The 24,790-nt window shown below is 46.4% G+C and overlaps 1 protein-coding gene across 2 annotated transcripts in view; it reads right to left on the bottom strand.

The window, feature by feature from the left end:
* HTT (huntingtin) overlaps positions 1-24,790 on the bottom strand; it is a 1,416,422-nt gene that overhangs the window by 591,257 nt on the left and 800,375 nt on the right. For both annotated transcript variants that reach the window (XM_069203496.1, XM_069203501.1), the window contains one exon: positions 18,985-19,126. In XM_069203496.1, coding sequence (XP_069059597.1) covers positions 18,985-19,126 — 142 coding nt within the window. The remainder of the gene's footprint in view (positions 1-18,984; positions 19,127-24,790) is intronic.

Here is a 24,790-nt window from a genome sequence, read left to right on the forward strand (position 1 = left end):
AGTAGGGTGTAACAGCTGGTGAAGGATATCTAAGGGGATTGGTGTGTGTCCAGTAATGGTCTTGTATATGTTATTTTCCACTAATCATTGGGATACCCACTGGAGCTGCGCTGCCAGGTAGTAAAACTCAAAAGATGGAGCGCCCAGTCCACCTGTTCCACCTGTAACTGGAGCTTGCTGAGCACCACCTGCTGTTGAATGCTATCCAGCGACTGTCTACCAGCATCTAGTCTAGGTTACGGAAAAATTGCCGGTGGGGGTATACTTGTACTTGACAAAATAATAGAGGAGGCAGGGGAGACCGATCATTTTCGAGAGTGCATTTTTGCCTCTGAGGGAGAGCGGAAGGCATTGCTCGAATCGTGTTTGGGATCTGAGTGCCCGTTTTTAGTTACCTTCAAATAGATACTGCTGCAAGTGATATAGCCGACTGCCAAGGTAGAAGACCCCTGCTGTTGTCCAAGTAAGTGGCTCACTTCCCAGGTGTATGATTCGGTGGAGAGCGTCCCGTTGAAATGGTGAAATCGTGTGATTTCCCCCAATTCAACCAAAGACCTGCAGCCTCCTCAAAGTATCGTAAAGTCACGGTTATCAACTTAATGTTCACCGCTGCATCCCAAAGGTACAGCAGCAGGTCATCAGTGTATAATAAATTAATCAAAAAGGTACACTGTTCCAAACAGGCAAAGAAACACACAAAGATTCTTGGTCTATCAGGAATGAGAAAGTTCAGAAGCAAACGCCCTCATGTATCATCACTGGGCTGTTATTCTAGAAACAACTGATTGTAAAATTGCACCTCCTATGAAAGACAAATCAGGGATGGTAAGGATATCTCTTTCTTTATGTATTTTACATATCTTTTTTGTACTTTTGTCATTATGGCCTTGCTCACCACACTCTCTTTCTTGATTATTACTAATTGTATTTTCTTGGATATAGCAATATAAAGTGTGATGTCTGTGTCTCTTTTTTAACTACTGTTATGTGCCAGTTCCTTTAGATTAATGAGGACTGTTGTGAGTATAGTCTCACTGCTATATGTTGTTTTAAAAGTTTTGGCACATTTTGTGAAGCTCTTTCACTTAGTCCTGATGAAGTGCAAAGTGATCCGTATGTACGTTAAGAGGCGCGAAACATGTTGACGAAGTGGACAAGAGTCATGTTTTTTGACCACTCGTTTTTTTAAAGCAAAGGAACATTATTTACCTAACTTTGTCTTGTGTTTTTAACCTTGACCAGCACTTCCTTGTATCAATAAAAGTTGTTTCAGGGAGTGCCAGAGCCAATTTTAACATTTTGTCTTGTCTCTCCATTTGACTTTCCACCCTATATCTTCTTATTAATTCCGGCAGAGGGGACCCTACAAGGGTCCCGTCAGACGTTGCAGTGCCAGCCTGACATGAAGCATGCCCAGTGATGAGGGCGTTTTGCTTCTGAACTTTCTCATACCTGATACACCAAGAATCTTTGTGTGTTTCTTTGCCTGTTTGGAAAAGTGTACCTTTTTGATTAATTCACTATAAGGGAGTTTGTACACTGGACCAGTTAATCTCCCAGCTCCCCCCTTTTTTTCAAGTCCATCAGTGTATAATGACACAACAGGTGATGTTGTTACAGGGGATGCCCCAATGCAGGTGTTCCAGCTGAAGATGGTGTGCAAGTGGCTCCATGGCTACGGCAAAAGTGACTGGGATAAGGGACAGCAGTGACAAGTACCACGGCTGATGGGAAAGGGAGGTGACATCAAACAGCCGGTATATACTCCGGAGACTGGGTTGGCTGACAACTGTCTCATGTATGTCAGAAGCCGCTTATCGAAGCCAGCCATCTCCAAAACATCACAAAGATAGTCCCAGGATAAAGAATCAAAGGCCTTCTCAAGGTGCAGGAAAAGGCATGCCATTTGAGGGTAGCCTAGTGATGTACAAGTTACTTACCTTCGGTAACAATGTATCTGGTAGAGACATATTGTAGTTTCTGATTCCTTATCTTAGAATTTTCCTCAAGGTGTCAGACTGGATCCAGAGAATGTTTTCTTCTAGCAATACCCCTGCATGTCATTAGGTGGCGTAGGTCGACTCCGTGGGCGTCGTTGGTGTCGTAGTTGCCATGATGATGCCGGGAGTAGTACATACACGCCGCCTCAGAGCAGTGACATCAGTCTCTTTTCACAACTTTCCACTCCAACGCGCAGAGCCGCGAAGAACACTGAAATTGGTGCGCCAGAGCCAAGGCCCTGAATGGGGAAATCCTGTCCCTAAAAATCAGTTCGCAAGCAGGGAGGATGCGTGGGTCGGTAAGGAATCTGCAACTAGAATATGTCTCTACCAGATATATTGTTACCAAAGGTAAGTAACTTGTACATCTGATAGAGACTTCTAGTTGCAGATTCCTTAACTTAGAATAGATACCCAAGCAATGCCATCCTCGATGGTGGGGTGCGAACCAAGATCATACTAGAATGTTCTGCAGGACTGAATAACCAAAGTAGCCGTCCCTACGAACCTGACTGTCCAGGCAGTAATGTTTAGTAAACGTGTGCACGGATGCCCATGTTGCTGCCTGGCAGATATCCAGGACAGGAACTCCATGTGTTATCACTGAGTAAGCAGCAGTTGCTCTGGTAGAATGAGCGCACAAGCCCTCAAGGGGTTGCTTCTCTGCCAAAGCGCAGCACATCTTGATGCAAAAGACCCACTGCAAGATGGTATATTTTTTTCACCGCCTTCCCTTTCTTGGCACCCCCATAGCCAACAAAGAGTTGATCGCCCACCCGGAAAACTTTAGTACGATAGCGATAGAACGCCAATGCTCTTTTTGGATCCAGGCGGTGGAGTCTCATCTTCCTCATGAAAAGGATGTGGAAGTGCGTAAAAAGTAAGCAAAGTGACGGACTGGCCTATATGAAAAGGTGTAACGACTTTGGGAAGGAAGGAAGCCTTAGTGCGTAACACCACTGTCAGAGTGCACAGACAAAAATGGGGACTTAGAAGATAAAGCCTGAAGCTCACTTATTCTGCAAGCAGAAGTGATGGCAACAAGAAAAACTGTTTTAAAAGTAAAGATCCGTAATGGACAATTGTGCATCGGCTCAAAGGGAGTACACTTTAAGTAAGGACAAGATTAATGTCCCACTGAGGCATGATATACAGAGTGGGATGAAACAAATGGGTGAGGTCCTTAAAGAATCTACAAACAATAGGAGACGTAAAGAGTGAAGGCGGATCAGGCAACCTAAGAAAGGCAGAGATAGCCGATAAATAGCCTTTAAGGGTGCCCAAAGCAGAGCCCTGCTCGGCCAAAGAAAGAATGAACAAAAGAACCTCAGGAAGAGGAGCAGAGAGGGATCAACAGATTTGTTGGTACACCATGCCACAAATTTACGCCAATGACAGGTGTATACCATTATGGTGGAGGGACGCCTGGCTGCAGAGATTACATTACAGACTTCAGGTGGAAGGTCAAAAGCCATCAACTGCCACCGCTCAATCTCCACGCATGAAGGCAGAGATTGGACAGGTTCGGATGGAGAACAGTCCCCTGCTGCTGCGACAGAAGATCCTCCCAAAAGGGCAGTCTGAATGGGTGGCAATGCTCAGTAGCTCTGGATACCATCCTCTCTATGCCCAGTCAGGAGCCACCAAGATTACTTGAGCCTGGTTGTTCTTGATCTTCTTGAGAACTCTGGACAGAAGTGGTATAGGCGGAAAGGAATAAAGGAGCCTAGAGTTCTACTTGAGATGAAAAGCGTCTCAGAGCGAGTGCCGCCTTGGAAACTCCAACGCGCAAAACAACTGACACTGTGCGTTCTCTGCGGAGGGGAACAGATCTAACCAAGGCTCTCCCCACGGCTGAAAAAGACTTGCACCACCTACGGATGGAGAAGCCATTTGTGACCGGCTATGGATCGACGGCTGACTTCGTCTACTGTGGTGTTTGGAGAGCCCCCCAAATGTTGAACCACCAGGGTGATGTCCTGGTGTGCCAGCCATGCCCAGAGGCGCAGCACCCCCTGCAAAGGGTTCAGGACCTTGCTCTGTCCTTTTTGTTGCAGTACGGCATGGCAGTAGTATTGTCCATGAACACTTGCACCACTTTCCCTTTGAGAGAGGGAAGAATTGCTTTCCATGCAAGCCTGATTGCCCAGAGCTCCAGGAGACTGATATGGAGCCCAGACTCTCCCGGACCAGAGGCATCTAATCGCTGCCTCTCCCATGTGGCCGCCCCATCCCAGAAGTGATGCGTCCATCACTATAGATAAATCTGGTTAGGGAAGGGAGAGGGATCTGCCGTTGACCCAATGCCGAATCTAAAGCCACCATTGTAGGTCTTTCGCAGTCCCCCCGAGACTTGGACTATGTCAGCGAGATTTTACTGATACTGTGCCCACTGGAGCTTCAAGTCCCTCTGCAGAGCCCGCATATGCCATCTGGCATGTGTCACTAGCAGGATGCAGGAGGTCATGAGGCCCAGCAGCCTCACCGAAACCCAGGATAGAGGCTGAAAAATCAGAATCACAGCCTGAATATCCTGGACTCGCTTCTCTGGAGGATAGGCCTGAAACTCCAATGTGTCCAGAACAGCTCCAATGGAAGGGAGCATCTGAGAGGGGAGTCAGGTGTGACTTTGGCACATTTATAGTGAACCCTAGTGTGTTCAGGAGGTTTGCTGTAGTCTGAAGGTGGTAGACGATTTTCTGGGAGAGTCCGCCTTCAACAGCCAGTTGTCAAGGTAGGCAAAGACTGAAACCATGAACCAGCACAGATGAGCTGCAACCGCCATCATCACTTTCGTGAACACCTGAGAAGCGATGGTAAGGCCTAAGGGGAGTACGGTAAATTGAAAGTGCTTTGGTAACGTCTGTGGGCAGGCAGGATGGGAATATGAAAATAAGCATCCTGCAAGTCCAACGCTACCATCCAGTCTCCTGGGTCCCAGGCAGACAGGACCTGAGCCAGGGTGAGCATTTCAAATGTATCCTTCTTGAGGAAGAGATGGAGGGCCCAAAGGTCTAGGATAGAACACAAGCCCTAGTCTTTTTTGGGCACCAGAAAGTAGTGGGAATAACCACAACCTAGATCTGGCGCAGGGACCCTCTCTATGGCTACCTTGGGCAAGAGACCCATGACTTCCTGGCGGAGAAGTGCAAATTGATACTCCGGTATACGGCTGAATGATGGAGGCATGGCTGGTGCGGCAGACTTGAAGGGGAGGGAGTAGCCCCTCCAAACGATCTGCAAAATACACCTGTCCAAAATGATGGATTCCCGGTGGGGCAGGTGATGGCGAATCCTGACGCTAACTGGACCAGAGTGAGGGGACAAACTAAGAGGGTTTGGAGGCTGCAGCAGAGGCAAGGTAGGACTGGGCAGACCACTGGTTCCGTGTCCCACGACAACGGGATTACACATCCCTGGCCACTCCCTTTAATTGGGCAGTGGTCGCTCCGGCTCCCGGAAACCCGGGGAGGCGCAGAGCGGACCCAATCGCAGGCTCTGAGAACGAAGACCTAAAGCGTCAACACTCCTCCTGCGTCGCATCAGCCGAGCAATGGGGTGAAGTCGAAGGATGACGAGATTTCTTCGACTTCTTCTTCTTAGCTTGACCTAAAGATTCGAGGAGGACGAGTCGTGGTGGCTCAGCAAACGGTCTGGAGATCTTCCTCTTGAACGAGACCAGGACAACTGCAGAATCGAGCGCCAGGCCAGCATAAGCTTGAGGGACCGCTCTGTCGAGGCCTTTGGGTGCATGGCCTGTCACTCAGAGCACGACTTCGGGTCGTGGTCGCACTCCAGGCACCACAAACAGACCTGATGCGGTTCAGTCACTGACATCCGGCGGTCACAGCCCTCGCAAGGTTTGAAGCCAGTCTTGTGGGATATCTGAGCAACTGCCACCTTAGAAAATACAATGTGCAATACTGCTGACATCGCGCGTTCTCTGCGGAGGCGAACAGATCTAACGAAGGCTCTCCCCACTGCTGTAAGAGTCCTTGAGCCACCGCCGAATGGAGATACCAGTTGTGATACGCTAGGCACCAACAGTTTGTCCGTTGGGGTGTTCAGAGAACCTGCCAGGTGTTGAACCACCAGGGTTATGCCCTGCTGTTGCAGCCATGTCCAGAGATGCAGAGCCTCTTGACAGAGGGTCCACAACCCCACACCGCCATGCTCGTTGCAGTACCACATTGCAGGGGTGTTGTCCGTGAACACCTGCACTATGATCCCTTTAACAATAGGAAGAAATGCTTTCAATGCCAGTCAGATCACCCGGAGCTCCAGTAAGTTGATATGGAGTCTTAATTCTGCAAGAATCCAGAGACCTCTGATCTCCGCCTCTCCCAGAAGGCCTCCCCATCCCAGAAGTGACGCATATGTCACTACTGTGAGATCTGGTTGGGGAAGGGAGAGGAGTCTGCCTCTGACCCAATCACAGTTCACTAACCACCACTGCAGGTCTCTTGCAGGTTCCTCCAAGATCTGAACTATTTCGGTAAGATTCCCCTGATGCTATGCCCACTGGAACTTCAGGTCCCATGGCAGAGCCCTCATATGCCACCTGGCATGCTTGACAAACAAGATGCAGGACGCCATGAGTCCCAACAACCTCAGAGTTTGCCTCACCAAAATCCAGGATGGAGGCCGAAACTTCAGTATCATTACCTGAATATCCTGGACTCGCAGCTCGGGAGGATAAGCACATAACTGCACTGTGTCTGGAACGGCTCTGATGAAAGGGAACTTCTGAGAGGCAGTCAGGTGTGACTTTGGCACGTTTATAGTTTACCCCAGCAAATGCAGGAGGTTCGCCATCGTCTGAAGGTGGCTGACGAAAGCCTGGGGCGTAGAAGCCTTCAGCAGCCAGTCATCGAGGTAGGGGAAGATTGAAATCCCTAACCTGCGCAGATGTGCTGCTACCACTGCCATCACTTTGGTGAACACCCAAGGGGCACTGATGAGAACGAAAAAGGAGCGTGGTAAACAGAAAATGCTTGTGGCCCACCTTGAACCGCAAGAAGCGCCTGTTGGCAGGCTCGTTGGGGATGTGAAAATACCTATCCTGCAAGTCCAACGCTACCATCCAGTCTCCTTGGTCTTGGACAGGCAAGACCTGAGCAAGAGTGAGCATCTTGAATTCCTCCTTTTTGAGGAAGAGATTGATGTCGATAAAATCCAAGATAGGGTGAAGACCCTTGTCCTTTTTTGGAATCAGAAAGTAGCAGGAATAACAACCACTGCCTACTTCCTACATCAGGACCCTTTCTATGGCTCCCTTGGCCAAGAGAGCCCTAACTTGCTTGCGGAGCAAGATTAAATGATCCTCCATCAGCCATTCTTCTAATGGAGGCATAGAGGGAGGGAAAGACTGGAAAAGGAGGGAATAGTCCTTCTGTATGATCTGCAAGACCTATTTGTCCAATGTTATGGACCGCCAGTGAGGGAGATGAAATTGAATAGTACCCCCAACTGGACGAGCATGGTCTTGCAGAATCATACTAGGAGGACATGGGTGCTGTGGAAGAAGGGGACTGGGTGGTGGCCGACCTCTGGCTAGACCCTCTGGGTCTGAAGGTACCATGACCTCGTCCTCGCACTGGATGCTGAGTTGACCGAGGATGGTGGCTGACTTGTGGGTGGTGTGGTACCACACCCCTTCTGAAACCTCGAAAGGGGTGTAAGGCAGACTGCTGCTGAGCAGTCGCTGAGAGACCCAAGGATCTGGCCTAGCTCGAGAGTCCTTGAATGTCTCAAGCGCTGAGTCTGCCTTTTCTCCAAATAGGCACAAGCCATTGAAGGGCATGTCCATAAGGATTGCCTGGACATCACATGAAATGCCAGACATACGAAGCCAGGCGTGGCATCGAAGAGCCACTGTTGATGAAATCGTGCTACCACACCATATCCTAAACTCGGCTGCATCTCTCCCATCTTTTACAGCTTGTGTAAGAGTGTCCCGCACGCACTACGGGACCTGGGGCCGCATGTGTGCCACCGTATCCCACAAAGTATGGGACAAACGGCCCAATAGGCATGAGGTGTTTACGGACCTCAATGCCAGGCTGCAGGAAGAAAACATTTTCTTCTAGGATTCCCTATTTGGGTGAGCGGAAGGGAAGGCACCATGGGAAGTGGAAGCCTGGACCACCATGCTCTCCAGGATGGGGTGCTGGGTGAGGAAACTAGGATAGTTTGGAGCTTATCTATGGTGACAGCGGATAGTCCTATTAACAGGAGCCTCTGTGCTGGGTTTGGACCACGTCCCCACATGCCCCCACAAGGACATCAGTGAGGACTTAATTGAAGGGTAACATCGGCTCCGATGTGGAAACCCCCGGCTGAAGCACCTCAGTCAGGAGGTTAGTCCTGAATGGCACCGTAGGCAAATCTAGCTTCAAGACCTAAGCTGCCAAGCTGCCCTACAAACCACCATAGCATGTGAAGCTCCCTCCTCTGTATCCACAGTAAGAGGTGAGAGCATGCCAGTATCTGGAGAAGTATCCATGTCCACTGGCTTCCCCTAGTTCCTCATACCAGTCCATATACTCCAATCCATACTCTAAAGCAGTAGTTTTTAAACTTGGCAATGCCACGTCCAACCCTTGGAAAAAAATTAATCACCGGGCCCCCCTTCAGAATGTTTTCACAACTATTCAATTAGGTTGGCAATGTTTAAATACTTCTGGACTTATTTAAACAGTGCAGTTAAGTTCTGTTACCTTTTTACAGATGCAATAAAAAAAAATCTGCTTAAAACAAAGCACTATTATCTGCATAATCTTTCTTTTGGCTGGAGCTTGGAGCCCCCCCCCTTATGATTACTTGAGGTCCCCCTAGGGGGGCTCGCCCCCCAGTATGAAGACCCCTGCTCCAAAGGGTTATAGAACCCCTCCCATTCCTCCCTTGTACCTGGCTGTTCCAAAAAAGCCTCAGGTACTGATCTGGGTCCTGTCAGCACCGTTGAAGTCGGAATCTGCATTGTATGAAGTTGCTCTGGATCATCTGGGATTAGGATGGGGCTCTTTCCCCCGGTAAGAAAGTATCCTCTTTCTTGGCATGGTTACCCCCTTTTCTGCCTGATGTCAGTGTGTTTGACTGTTTTCACTGGGATCCTGCTAACCAGGAGCCCAGTGATTATGCTCTCTCCCAAAACTCTGTATTTCATCCCACATTTGGCACACTGGTGCCCCTATATAAGTCCCTAGTACATGGTACCCAGGTACCGACGGCCTCGGTGTACTAGGGGATCCCTATGGGATGCATCATATATTATGCCACCCATGGCAGGGGAAGGGAACACCTCCTCAGTCCCTGCCCATTGTCGCTGCTCTGGGAGCAGGTTTCACACTTCTTTCACACCTAATTTAGACCTAGTACAGGATGTACAGTTGGTGGGAAGCTAATGCAAATCAGCCTCTATCAGCTTCAGACAGGGTATAGGTAACTTTCACAAAGTTATATATCCCATTTATTCAATAAAAATCCAACTTTACCATTATATTGTAATTTTATTAATTATAAAAATTAGTTTTAAACAAATGGAGTGTGTAGCTGACACAGGTCAAAAGTCATGTTAAGGTGTACACTTTATACTATGACTTTTCTCATATACTAGTTATATTCTGATCAATGACAATGTCGTTTGGGGCCTCATCACTAAGGAAACATGACATTTCTAATGTCACACATGTCCCACTCTTAATTAGTATGCACCTCACCTTGTGGGAAGCAAGGCGTGCTTAGGGGTGACTTATTTAATATTTAAAATCAGGTTTTCTTATCCGTCAGAGGGATGCTTTTGACAGGTCTGTGCAGCAGGTCTCAAGCTTTTGCTGTCTAGCTACACAGGGTAGGCCTGAAGCTATGGGTTCACTATCATTGTAGTGGATGGCACAGCAGGTGCTGCAGTCCACAAGTGGCATTTAACTCTGCACACTAGGCTGTGTTTCTGCACCATATACTGTGGCCTTATAGAAAAGTTGAATGTGCAATTCTGGTACTTAGAGGTTGGATAGGAGTTTTGAGACAAGCAAATATAAAGGCAATTTCAGTTGTCTATCCTCACACCGCTTAACTAATACAAACTGTGGTTGGGAAATTAAAGGATGACTATGTCTGATCAGACGGCTGTAATAAGATGATGCTTGTGCTACCTTTGCCAAGAAAGTGGTAATTAGTACCTGTATAAGCATGTCAGCAGTTGTATTGCAGAGCAGAGAGTTATAGGCTTTCTTGGCCTTAGTTAAATCATCATAGTCACTCTCGCAAGTATTGGAGATTTTGGGTTCAGAAAACACTTAAACTATATTTGCTGAGCAATTCCTTTAAATTGATTACCTCCAAGTGGAAATCATGGGCACTGCGGGACTAAATAGTGGTCCAGCAAGTTACTTCATATGATTAATTTTATAAAGTCGCTATACATTTTCGTAAGAGTCGCTCAGCATTACAGTCACGTTAAGGGTCTGGCTCGGGTCTGGACTAAAGGAAAAAAGTACACTATACAAGATTAACGGTAGAAAAGGATGGGGAAACTCTTCATAAAGTAAAGCTCCTGATATTTGCGAACGGTCACTTTCAAATTGCCTTGGTATGAATGCCTCTCTCTTGACAACCTAGTATTGATGCGGGGGGAAAAATAATGTATTGCTTAAGTTCAGTCAAGGATGCTCCTCTTTATATTTGGATCAGGCTGCTTAACAATGCTACTTCGCAAACTTACTTTATTTATAACATATCCAGATTATCTGTTTCATATGAGAATACCCCTTTGGTAGATTAGCAAGTCTATTGAAGCACTCTCAAGCTGACCCAATTGGCTAGGAATTTTGCCCAGAAGCTAGCATGTATTGAGCCTGGGAAGACCCACTCCACACACTTGAATTATCAACCCTCAGTCTTGACAATCCAAGAGTGTGGAGTGGTTCTACCCACCTGACCATTATTGAGGAACAGTTTTTGCCAATACTTCATGCCACCAACTGTGGCTATGCTGGTAAATAATTGCCAACTTTAGCGGTGTCATGTGTTCTGTTTGCTCTTTGAATCTTACGTTCTTTTGCTTTTAGCTTAGGTGCCACCTAGTGATACTGGAGAGTTACTGCTCAGGAAAGGTTTTCCAGATCCAGTCTGGAGCCTAGAGGATATCCATAAAGTGAGTAATTTGCAGGAAGATGTATTATCCTCCACAATGTAGGTGTTTTTCGGTCTCACTTCTCATCAGCCTTGCTGGTCAACACCTGCAGGACATGTTATGCTATATGAGATTTGGGAAGCACAAACTATCACCCAGGGATGAGTATCTTGGTGTTACAGAAAAAGAAACCTTGCAAAAGGTCCAGTAGCCACAGTGTTACTAGAGGAAAGGACATCACAGACCACAGGAGTTCCTAGGTATCTTTATGAAAAGTGCCATGTTTTAATGCTTTCCTGAACTTTACATTACACTCATCCTGAGATGGAAAGGTAGTTTACTCCACCTTACAGCTGCAGCTGAAGAGAAATACTGACCTCCGAGAGAGGAGTGATGAAAATGCTGTGGCCCTCAAAACAATCCTTCAAGGCAAGACATCTGGACCAAACACAAAGACCTGAAAGTAATCCACTTACTGGCAGAGAGTCTGTGAAGACAGACAAGCACCTTTGAGATGTGTTCTCTAGATGTCAGACCCAGAGGAAGCTTAGCAGCGTAGTTCTAGACTGTCTTTAGCTTGTGAAGTGGATAGTCTGGGAGCCCCAGTTAAATTGCACTACAATAATTCAGCTGCACCAAGATGAAAGCATTTAGGATGACCACCTTGTAAGGAAAAGACTGCAAATGTGATAATCTCTTAAAGGTTGGACGCCTAAAAAGACAGTACTGCTGATTTAAGCAGGTCATGTAGGGCTAAAGCCATGTCCATCTTGACTATATGGCTTTTCACAAGTGTGGCAGGAGCAGGATTTAGACTCAGTAAAGCCACTAGAATGAGCAAAGCCAAACAGGAGAAAGCTTCAAAGGGCTAATGATCTTCTTCTTGCTTCCATTTAGTTTTAAATAATGTATAAACATCAGCAGTTCCACCTGACACAAACAAGCATAAAGCTTGATGTAGGTAACTGGCACCTTGTTGCAGTACCCCAAAAGCCCCCCACGTTTTGCCTGATATCTGATGCTAACCTGGCTGAGTATGTGCTGGGATCCTGCTAACTAGGGCCCAGCGCCTGTGTTCTTTCCCTAAAACTTACCATTATTTCCTAATTGGCACACCTCTGGCACACAGATAAGTCCCTTGTAAAAGGTACCACTGGTACCAAGGTTCTGGTGGACAGAGAGGGCCCCTAAGGGCTGCAGCATAGATTGTGCCTCCCTAAGGGACCCGTCACTAAACACATGCATGCTGTCATTGCAGATAGCGTGTGTTCATGGGGAGAAAAAGGTAAAGTCGACATGGCATCCCTCTCAGGGTGCCATGTCCTCAAACCACTGCCTGTGGCAAAGGTAAGGCTTTATAGCCCTAAGGAAGGGTGCTTTATACCACAGTAGAGGGCACAGCTGCATGAGAAATATGCCCATACAGTGTCTAAGTCCATTCTTAGTCATTGTAAGTGCAGTGTGGCCATACTGAGTGGATGGGCTGGGAGTTTGGTCTGATGTCAGTGTTGGATTTATTGTAAAATGTACATAGAGGGCATTTTAGAGATGCCCCCTGTATTTTGCCCAACCCGCTAGCGTAGGGCTGACAGGTCTGTGCCAGCATGCTGCTAACAGACCAATTTCTAACCTCATGGGGTGGGAGCCTTTGGGGTCAAAAACAAAGCCCGCCCTGGGTGGAGGTGCTTCACACCCCCGCCCTGCAGGAATTGCAACACATGGCGATGAGCCTCAGAGGCTCCTGTCTCGTGTTACACTGCCCCAGGGAACTCCAGCTAATGGAGATGCCTTCCCATGGACCAAGCCCCACTTTTGGCTGCAGGTCCGGCGGGAAAATTAGGAGAAACAAGGAGGAGTGACCACTTGAGCTGGGTCCACTCGTACGGTACCCAGAGTTGAAGTGACCCCTGCCTGGCAGAATACTCCATTTTGCCTTGGGGTTAGGAATGTGCCCCCCTCTCTAAAGGGAGTGGGCACAGGAAGGGCTCTGACCCCTGTAACAACCCTAAATCTGGTATTTAGGGGCATCCCTGAACCTTGCTCTCCAGATTCTTGGTGACCTCAAGAAAGAAGACGAACTGAAGAGCTGACCCCCCCAGCAGTGAAGACTTCAGACGACAACTGACTAGGCCCCAGTCCTATCGGCCTGTCTGCAACTTCGAAGTCTCCTGCTACAAAAAGGTGACTCATTCTGTAGGACCAGCGACCTCTCCAAACCCCGAGAGGGCTGCCTGCCCAGCAAAGGACCAAGAACTCCAGAGGACAGTGGCCGAGTCCAGAAGGAACTCTCCAAAAGGACTCCAGAACAGCCCCGGATCCGCAAGCCCTGCCCACTCTGCACCCTATCCCCACGCCTCGTGTCCAGGTGGCCCACTAGTCCGGAGAAGGTCCCCAGGTGATTCCGATTTCAAGTCCACCCTGGGTTGACCCCTCCTGCCCACCATAACAACACCTGCAGCCTAAATCTGGAGGACCCCGGTGACCGCGACCGGATCCAATGATTTCCGGTGCCCAAAGGTACCCCTGCATCGTAGCCCCCTGGCCTTGGGGAATCTGACGGATGTTCCAGCAGTGTCCTGCAGGTGCCTCTCCTCCTTGCCCAGCCTTTGGTTTTCCAGAGCCGAACCCCTGGACCCAGCCTGCAACATCTTTCTGACCCCTGGGGTTCCCCCAAAGGAAAGCTTTGGCCGCCCGACGCTGGGTTTGCACCCTGCACCTGGCTGCCCCTGTGCTGCTAAGGGTCTGTGTTTGGTGCTGACCTGCGACCCCACTAATCATCCCCCCCAACCTCCCCCCTGGTGCTCTTCTAACCTCCAGGTCTGTGCCCTGGAAACCATGGGTACATACCTGCAACTTGTTTTCTTCCGAATGCCCTCAGTCCTCATAGGATTCCACTGAAAGCCCAGCGCCAAATTTGATCCCTGCACCTGGCCGGCCTTGTGTTGCTGGTGGTGCCCTTTTGCGGTCAACCTGAACTTTGACTTGTGGACATCCTAACCCCTGAAGACTGGGATCGTAAGTTGAGTACTTACCTCTTAACTGTGCTAACACTTCTCTTCCCCTAGGACTGCACTGGTTCCTATGAGAAATTGCACTGTCAACTTTTACAATAGAAATGTGTTACTTGTAAACTGCTTTAGCTGCAAAAACTAAATAAAGTACATTTGATGCATATACTTGACACCTACTTACAACTGTACTTACCTGTAACAAGGATCATTTGGTTCCCGTACTAAAGTAACAAAATATATTTTTTCTACATAAAAACCATTGGCCTGGAGTTAGTCATTGAGCGTGTGCCTCATTTATTGACTGTGTGTGCAACAAATGCTTTGCACTGCCCTCTGATAAGCCTAACTGCTTGCCCGCACTACCACAAAAGAGAGCATTAGTATTATCTACTATAGCCCCTGTTAAGCCTCCGGGGAACCCACTGGACACTATGCCCCAGTGACTTAATAAACTTCTATAAAGCCTGTCCTGTCACAAGTAAATATTGTATGGCACTTGGAAAGGCCCAGCTTTTGACCCCCTACCCTCCCCCCCCTTCGGTGAGGCTGGCACCAAACCCATCATGAGGAAAGTTACCCCATATCCAGGTTCGAGTAACCTGAGGAGGGGGCTGTGCAATACCCTACCCACACCTCTGATGTGGCACACAGTTTCTACACAAGGGAAGAAGGGGTTTTCTATCTGACATTTTGAGATTGAGGGGCAATGACTTCATACTTATCACATGAATAAAACTACTTTTTGAATGTATGCCAGCCTTTTAAAAGCTTGTATTTCACAGAAAAGAGATTGAACTGCAAATAATTTCCTGCAAATCAGTGTTAAATTAATTTGCCGGAAATTTAGGATCCCTAAACACAAAACGTTAAACACAACATGTTGTCTTTCTTTCAGTGCTGATGGGAAAAAACGATTTCACGACAGTGCTCCTTTTAGGCAATAAATCAGCACATCCGACAAGCTTATCCTTGAAGGTTCATCCTTCATGCAAGTATCTACCAACGAATACTCCACTGTCTAAAAATAAACACTGTACACGCCGAACCCTCTCAGCAAAACGTTACAGTATTTCGTATTGCTCGTTTCTTTTATTCATTCATATCTTGTTAGACCTGCTTTACAGCGCTATTTTAATACATAAGAAAAAATATTTTAGAACGCATGTTTTCAATTTCCTTACAAAGCGATTTGCATGTAAAATTGGAATTATAATATTACACATTGTTGCAAAAAAACATTTTATATATTAACATATGATCCCCAACAAAAACACACATTCCTCAAAACCTTGACAGAAATATCTGTAGTCTCAGGAAAACAATGAATACTAAACGGATGATGTTTAAATATGTCTAAAAAGGACTAAAATCTATTGATCCCTTATGTTATATGAAAAATACAAAACGGGTAACGTGCAATATGGTTCTATATTGGCATATCGGTGCTTGACATTTATAAACAAGCCTGCCCTCGGTCTCGTGGATTCTAAATGTCACCGGAACCACTCAAAGACAATTTAGGCCCATATTACAAAGTTATCCATTATTTAGTCTCTCTCTGTACTCACCAACTGCAGGAAGGGCTACAACCAAGAAGGTGAGAAGTTACCATAGTGACCGCCCTGCATGCTTCTAAGATGTATACGTGACTACCTACTGGCACGGACACTGCTGTGAATTTATTTTAGGTGGGTAAGAGGACAGACATATGGGACAAGAAATAACTTGCTGATTTGGTCGTAGTAGGCAGTTATAATTCTTAAAGGATGTGCTTTTTTAATAGATAAAACCATCTATAACTATAAAATAAAGAAGCATGTATAGGTGAAAAATTGTAACATATTTGGAATGAATGAAAGAGCTAGTTTTAGAAAGAAGAGGACACTACGGATAACAGAAACTGGGTGAAAACACCTCCAAAACTGAACAGCAAATACAACTACATTCAAAGGCCTGTTATAATCTGCCAAAAATATACATAAATATTTTTTAATACACAGATCCACGTTTCAAAATGGAAGTACGCTCTGCTTAGGTTTATGTTTTTCAAAACTGTTTTAGAAAGGACTCCTGTGTAGCTCTAACAGTGCAGAGGAGAAAGGTATGTGTATACACGATTTCTATATTTTGTTATTTATTTAAGGTTTATTTGTTAAGTGCACAATCATTCATACATATAGTGTGATACCTGGTACTGACAGACATGAAAGATAATATTACTCTTCATAGGAAGTACAGACTAGTTTTACGCAGGTTCTGACACTTAAAATAACAATGTTCATATTGAAAGGATAATGGTAAACTCTCCACAAGGAGGGTCCCGGGATATGGAAGAATCTTCCACCCTAATAACGTAGTTTAAACTTCAGAACAGAAGGAGTTAAACTAATGGAGTTATCAAGCTGCTGGAGGGGATGGTACCACAAAAAGCTTTATGCATCAATTAGGTGATTTAAAATGAATTACCTTATTCATCCTTTACCAAGGAAGTTGATTACGGTACTTGGATAAATGGTCTAACTTTTTGAAGGTGAAAACAAGCCTAACAGCACTGACAACAATCACTATGTGGAAACACGAGGAAGAGAACATTTGTTATCAACTGCTCCAACAAAAACATGCAGGATTTCATTACTGCGGAAACCTGGGATTCAAACGTGAGATTTAAATACAGAAGGATAACCAGATTTTGAGCACAAGATACAGTCTGAGTGAAGCCAAGAAGAGGGCTACAACGATGATTGCTATCTATCAATCTTGTTAAAAATGGTAAGGATTTCAGTTTTACAGGGAATGACAAGTTTCTAATACTGATGCAAGTTCACTCAGACTGGAAAGCTGAAAAAACTAAGGGGGTCATTATGACCCTGGCGGTCTCACTGCCAACAGGCTGGCAGTGAAGACCTCCACATTATGAGTGTGGCGGGTAGGCCTCTGCCAACCCACCACTTTTCCACTCATACCACCACGGGCCAGAGGTGATCACCTCTGACCCGGCGGTCCACAGAAGACCGCAGGCGGTAGGTATTAGGAGCCAGCTTCCCACCATGGTTTCAGTGGCGGTAGCACCGCCACGAAAACCATGCCGGAAAGACTACTGGTGATAGGGAATTAATTCCTTGTGAAATGTAGACGGCTCCCCCACCCCCCTTCAGCAAGCACTAGACGGCTCCCCCACCCCCCTTCAGCAAGCACTAGACCCCCCCCCACTCCAGTCACAGAGCCCCCCCTCCTCCCACCACCTTACAGTCATAGTAACCCCCTCCCCGCATACATGCGCACAGACACCCGCATACAGGCACACAGACACCCACATGCACCACACATACACCCATTGACCTACACTTCCAAACACGCATCCACTCACATGCATCCATACACACATTCACCTACACATACTAATACGTATTCAGGCATGCATACTCAGACATCCAAACACGCATACTCACGCTCATACCCTCTTACATGTAGACACGCACTCACTTCAACATTCATACAAGCATTCACTCACACGCATACAACCACGCATACACCACAACACTCAGTCGCATACACACACGCATACACGCACTCACTTCAGCATTCAGACACGCATACAACCATGCATACACACATTCATACACACGCAGACACCACACACACGCACACTACACACTCCACACCCTTCCACCCCCTCCCCTGTCGGATGATCAACTTACCTGTTCCAGGGAGAAGGCGGTCTGGCAGGGAACAGGAAGGGGCGCTTCCACCGCCGGAAGCGCCCCGCCAGCAGGACACCGCTAGGCTGTAATTTTGGTCATAATACAGCTGTTGGAGTCCTTCTGGCGGGGTGGGGCAGGTGGTGGAACTGCCAGAGCACCACTGCCCGCCAGCAAGACTACTGCCAGATTTCTGCCCCTAAAGTGTGGCGGAAATCCGGCAGTGCCCGTAATATGGCGGGCGGACGACCACCAGCTATGGTTCTGGTGCCTGTGGCCTTGGTGATCTTGGTAAAAGACTGCCAAAGTCATAATTAGAGTCTAAGTGTCACAGCATACAAGTATACCTTGACTTGAAAAGTCTGTTGTTAATAACTCGGGTAGGTGTTGAACTGAAAAACATCAAGGATGAAATGATAGCCCCTGCAGAAAACCCAAAGGAAGACTGGGAGTAAATGGGACTAGGTGGATTGACTGTGACCTGTTTGAGAAGAATAACCAATCCAGTCCAATGTAGTGTTTTTAATGCCAAACATAGCAAAGTGCTGAAGAAATATTGTTGTGTTGATAATGTTGAAGGTGACGGTGAAATCCAATAATATTAGATTTACCCTATCGCCTCCTTCCGCCAACATATGTAGATCATCACTGGTGTTACCACCAACTACAGACAGCAACCAGGTCTAAACCCTGCTTGCTGTCATGCAGATAGAGGTTCTCGTCAGCGTTTTGAAGTTGTGGAGAGATTGTTTTTTCTTGGGTTTCGAGATGAAGGGCAATAAAGAGACAGGGTGATAATTTATAGGATCTGACGGTTCAGGGATTTTCTTTTCTTAATAGTGGTTGAACTATAGTATGTTTGAAATGATCTGAAAAGATACCTGTCAAATGAATTGGTTGTGTTTTTGTGCCACAAAGCCGCTTTTACGAGCTCATTTGCAACTTGTTCAAAATAACCTTTGTGATGAGGAATGTCTAGAGGAGATGCATAAGGCATAAAAGTGACCAGAAAGTGTGAACGGAGTTGGGAAACAAGGGCCACAATAATTTTTACAGCATTTCTAAATGTTATGAATATGAACTAGTTCAGATGTAAAAGAAATTATATACCTTCATAAAATTGTTAGCACTTTTATACTTACAACATAATCACAAAAGAGAATGAGTGCTCCCCTTCGAACTATTTCCCGGTTGCACATTCCAATTTTGGATTCCACTCTAGATTCTTCAAGATTTCCGGTGACCTGAGGGCTAAGCAGTTTGGTAGTGGATAGACTATGCCTTCTGCAAAACAGATACTACGAATTAAAGGACATTTTTCGGCACACATAACAAGTAGTGACATTTCATTATTAAGAGTAGCAAAAACAAAGACAGTGCTTATCTCAAAGCAAGCAATCAGCTGCCATAAAATTGACATATATTTCTGAAATCATACGGCCAGTTTTCCAAATTCAACACCACACAGAACGAATTTATACAGTTAACATTCAATTCCTCAATTTTAGCATTCATCATTTTACGTGGATACTGAGGTAACAAATTCCACACACATGAAAGAAAATCTGAAAAACTTTGTAGAGGTACCCTCTAGTAAAGATATGAGATCCTTCTTTAAAGTAAAAGGATATAAACTCATTACATGGCAAGAGAGATAATCGGAAGTGTGCTAAACCTTTTTTGTTAGGGGCACAAAGTGATTACAGCTAGTCGAGGCAATGTCATCCAGTATAAAACTGGAAGTATTTACACTTTTTGTCCTTGCTAGCTGTAAAAAATATCACCACAGGCATGTCAATGCATATTCCAAGGGAATCCACAACACAAGAAGGCAGCAGGTGTAAAAACCATATGGGAAATAATGAATGCCAGATGCACTTCTATAAGTACATTTTTCCCTGCAGTATAGTGGGGGCCATTAAACTGCAAAATAAAACTTTTAGTCAGGCGGATTCTGTAAGTCTGAGAGGCAAACGGTGTCCTTTCAAGTATCACTTCAAGTACACCATTTTTAGAAGAACAAGTTAAGTATCTTCAGTAATGCTCTTTGTGGTAGAGACTTCTATCTAACCACTGATTCCTCACCTTTTAAATATTCCCCAGGCATCGGTCCAGGACCCAGAAACATTTGAGCAGTACCTCTACACACCTGTAGGTGGATCCACACTGAAGCCGTTCCACTCTGGAAATGATGTGCGGAGCAAATATATGTGCCACTCCCACATCCTGACGTCAATTGCTTTGAGGCTGTCCGTGACCCCAGATGCAGAGCCCCAGCAGCAAACTGGCTGTGAGTAGTGTGCAGATTCCTAAAATTGGGATCTTTTGGGCCTGCCACCCTTGGAGTGGTTTTCCCCCTACCTTTTTGCCTTAAATCCACCAGTTTTTGCTGACCTTAGGACTCTGCATCCTTTACCACTGCTAATCACTGCTTGTGCGCTCTCCTTTAAACATGGTAAAATTTGCTTACACACAATTCGCCTATTTTAAGCGGTACCACCTGTATCCAGGGCCTGTAAATTAAATGCTACTAGTGGCCATGCAGCACATATCGTGGCATACACTTAAGTAACCCTTCAAACATGTCTCAGGCTTGCCACCTCGACCTGTGGGTAAGTGTAGTTTTAAACTGCCATTCACCCTGGCAAGATAAACCTCTTGCCAGGCCCAAACTTCCCTTTCTTAATATTTATAACTCACCCCTAGCGTAGGCACTACATGGCTCAGAAGGCAGGGTGCAATGTATTTAAAAGTGTGACATGTATATTTAAATTTTACATGTCCTGGTAGACAAAACTTACATTTGATTTTCTATAATGTGGGGCCTCCTTCTCCCATAGGATAACATTGGGATCTCTTATTACATTTAATAAGTGATAACTTTCAAATAGGAGCAGATAGGAATGTCGGGCTTGATGTCGAAAGAATTGCAAATTTAAAACTCTCTTTAATGAAGTAGGATTTGAGGTCACAATTCGAAAAGTGCCACTTTTAGAAAGTTAGTATTTTTTTGTCCTAATCATTTGCCCATTTCTTTGCTCACATCACAAGATGTAACTGCCAGTTGGCCTTTGTGTATTACTCCCAGATAGAGAAACAAAGGGAAAATAGGCATTGACAGGATGGGCCATCTCTGACTTGATAGGATTGAATAGCTGTTACCTATCACACTTGCGCTTCACAAAGTCTCTTTCTGAGCACACTCACAAAGGGTTTGACACTAGTTTTTTGTGACCCCAGACAGGCTGGGGTGAGGGCAGGGAGACAGGAAATTCAATGCACCTCTGGGGATGGAAGCCTCTATAATCGTCTCCTAATTTCACAGTGGGCACCAGGTATAAATAATGGGCCCCCGGAGACAACTCTTCAGTGTACCTTTGGACTTGTGGAAGACTCAGAAGGAGAGAAGTGCTGCTCAGCAAGAAGGACTGCTACTCTGTTGCCTTGCTGCCTGAGTGAAAAGGACTGGACCTGCATCTTGAACCAGGACCACCAGAGTGACTCCAAGGGTTAGTTGGTTGGCCCCATGACCAGAGCCTCAGAAACAGAAAAGGCTCCACCCACCTTGAACCCAGCACCTGAACTCTGTCTGTTGAGAGTCCTACCCCTCAAGTGGTGCTTCTCCTATCCTGGACCCTTGGAAGGGGGCCTGAAGGTGCTCTGCCAGCCCAGTTGTAGTCTTGTGAGCTGAACAGAGGCAGCACGATGCATCTAAATGTTGCTCTATTTTTCTAAATTGATGTGGGATTTTTTTTTGTGTTGTGTTTTCATTTTATTACTGCTTGAACTGTTGCATAAATACTTAACATTGCTCTACGTACGCTTAATTGCTTTATGACAAGCTAAGAGTGTTAATCACAGGTTAATTTGGGGTCTGCTTGCATTTCACCTTGACAGGAATTGTGGCAGCTGCTTTAGTAGGGTTTCACCTCCTCCCCCTCAAAAAGTAACCCAATTTCCTATAGGATCTTATTCATGGATAAACTCCAATGCATAAAATGTCCAGGACGTGAGACATCTGCAGTTAGACGGAATGTCTACCAGAAAGAGTGTTACCAAAGGTAAGTTACTTGTTCTTCTGCCAGAGACTTTTAATCACAAATTCCTCACCCCTTGAATAGATACCAAAGCAGTACCTACTTGGGGGTGGGACTGTAAATGGAATCAAACCCAAAAAAGTATTGTAAGACCGAACAGGTGACTAGCCACAAACCTGGCCACCCAGACAGTAGTTCTTTGTGAATGTATGGCGTGCCACCCACGTAGATGCCTGGCAGATGTCCAGGACAGAAACTTCACATGCTAAAGCATGTAGCAGCTTTGGCCCTTTTGAGTGGAATCACGCAGTCCTTCAGGAAGCTTTTTTATGGCCAATGAGTAGCAGATCTTAATGCAAAGCACAATCCAGTGGGAGATGGTTTCTTTCTGCACAACTTGCCATTTGTTTGCTCCAGTGAACCCCACAAACAGCTGATTACCCACCCAGTGTTTCCTGGTACGGCCAATGTAAAAGATCAGTGCTCTTCTGGGATCCAAGCAATAGAGTCTATCCTCCTCCTTAAAAGGGTGAGACAGCACAAAGAATGGTAAGGTGATATTTTGACCGACGTCGAGCGGCATCACAACTTTCAGCAAGAAGGGTGCTTGTGTCCGCAGAACCAGTCTGTCTGGAAGGAAGGTGATGTACCACAGGTTGACACAGAGAGCTTGAAGCTCACTCACTCACTGCATCAATGCTATGGTGAGTAGGAATACTTTGAGAGTGAAAAGCCGCAAAGGACAGCTGTGAAGGCTCACAAAGGGAGTGCAAATCAAATATGTGACTACCAAGTTAAGGCCCCAACTATGGCAAAGGAGGAAACAGAGGTTATAGGCCTTATAAAAAATGCACCACAACAGGTAATTTAAATAATGAGGTGTGGGCCAGCAAACTTAAGAAGGCCGAAAGATCTGAAAGGTACCCTTCAACTGTGCACAGAGCAAATCTCTGCCCTGTTTCTGTGACACCAGTTCCTCCCAGGGGGGCAGGAGCAGCCAGATCGGAGGATAGATGCTCATGCTCTGGATACCAAACTCTCCGTGCCCGATGTGGTGTCAATAGGATGACGTGGCACAGTTTTCTTCAGAACGCGGGACTGAAGAAGTATCGTCAGGAAGGCATACATGTGTCCCATGCTCCAACCTAGGCAGAATGCGTTTCTTGGAGAGATACACCTTGGAAACTCCCATGTACGGAACTGCTGATATTGTGCATTCTTGGCAGTGGCGAATAGATCAAGTCAAGGTTACCCCCATTTGTGGAAGAGACCCTGTGCCACTTGAGGTTGATCCACTCTGTGTCAGTGGCTGTGCTTGTCCACCCTGACATTCAAAATTCTGCCAGGTGGTTCACCACTAGGAAACTTCCTTGATGGTTCAAACATTTCTAGAGGCGCAGTGACTCTTGGAAGAGGACCTATGACCTCACACTGCCCTGCTTGTGGCAATACCACATGCTAGAGATGTTGCCTTTACGCACCTGTACCAGCTTCCGCTTGATTGGTGGAAGGAAGTCTTTCTATGTCACATGGGTGGTCTTCACCTATAGAAAATTAAAATGGAGCCAAGACTCCATCGGAGACCAGAGACCTTGGACTTCCACCTCTCCCAGGTGGCCTCTCCCACCCGGAAGGGAAGCACATGTCACCGCGGTCAGCTCTGGGTGAGGCAGATAGAGGGATCTGCTGCTGACTCTATTGCGGTCCAATATCCATCACTGCACATATCTCGATGTGGGCTGAGAGGTCTCTTTGATGTTAAGCCCACTGAGACTTCAGATCCAACTGCATAGCTAGTATATGCCATCTGACATGCTCTATCAGTAGGATGCAGGTAGCCATCAGAACCAGCAGCCTCAGATTTGACCTCACTAAAATGTAGGACGGAGGCTGAAAGGTCGCAATCACAGCCTGAATGTCCAGGAGAAAAGCATGGGATAAGGGAACAAAACTGAACTGTGTCCAGAATGACTATGATGAAAGGGAGAATCTGAGGAGAACTCAAGTTTAACTTTGACATTTTGATAGGGAACCCAAAGATGACAGGATGTTCACCATAGACTGGAGGTGGTTGATGGCTGCATGGAGCAAGCCCCCTTCAACAGATACTCATTGAGATAGGGGAAACTGGGAACCCTGACATCCGAAGATGTGCTGCTTCCACCGTCATGTTTATAAAAACCTGGGGGGCATTGGTGAGACCAAAGGGGAACAGCTCATGGTCCTGCATCCCCAGTCCGCCGTAAAGTCTTGGGCGAAACCCTGTATCTGCCCCCATCCCAGATCAGATCTCTGCAGCCGCACATCCACTTGCCCAAACCAAGTAACAAGGATACTTATCGGTAGATTTACAAAATCATACAGGAAACATAGAAGAACCACAATTTTAGATACAGCAATTCGCACCATCAAGGACAGTTTTAGTGATCTTCAAAAGGAAACACTACCCTTAAGGGACTAATATGCTTTCCCCAAATTTCCTTTGCATAGGTTGTCCCGTGGTAGACATGTATGCACAAGTATTTAAAAGAGACCCTTTAGCTTGTCTTGGGGGGATGGCACATTAGCGGCACAGGGGAATAAGCAGGTCTTAGATCAGTTGTCGTAGGCCAGACGAGTGCCAGGTACGATCCCTCATACCAGAAGCCCATGTACCAATAGTACCCCCAGCCGGTCGTACCACGCTTCAAGACCGGGCCGGAGGTCACAGGTGGGAGGTGGCTGGCATCCCCCCAAGATGGACTCAGTCACCAGCGCAGAGAAGGTAGTTCTTCAAGGCGTCCCCCCTTTAAGTGTTATCCACACTGCATCCCCCACTCGACTACAGCAGGCAGCACACAACTGCACCGCTCCACCCCAAGGAGTACAATGACTAGGAGCTGGCCTGCCGGCAGCAGTCTGTCCCATAGGT

The sequence above is a fragment of the Pleurodeles waltl genome, chromosome 1_2, assembly GCF_031143425.1.
Source record: "Pleurodeles waltl isolate 20211129_DDA chromosome 1_2, aPleWal1.hap1.20221129, whole genome shotgun sequence".
NCBI classification, from domain to species: Eukaryota; Metazoa; Chordata; class Amphibia; order Caudata; family Salamandridae; genus Pleurodeles; species Pleurodeles waltl.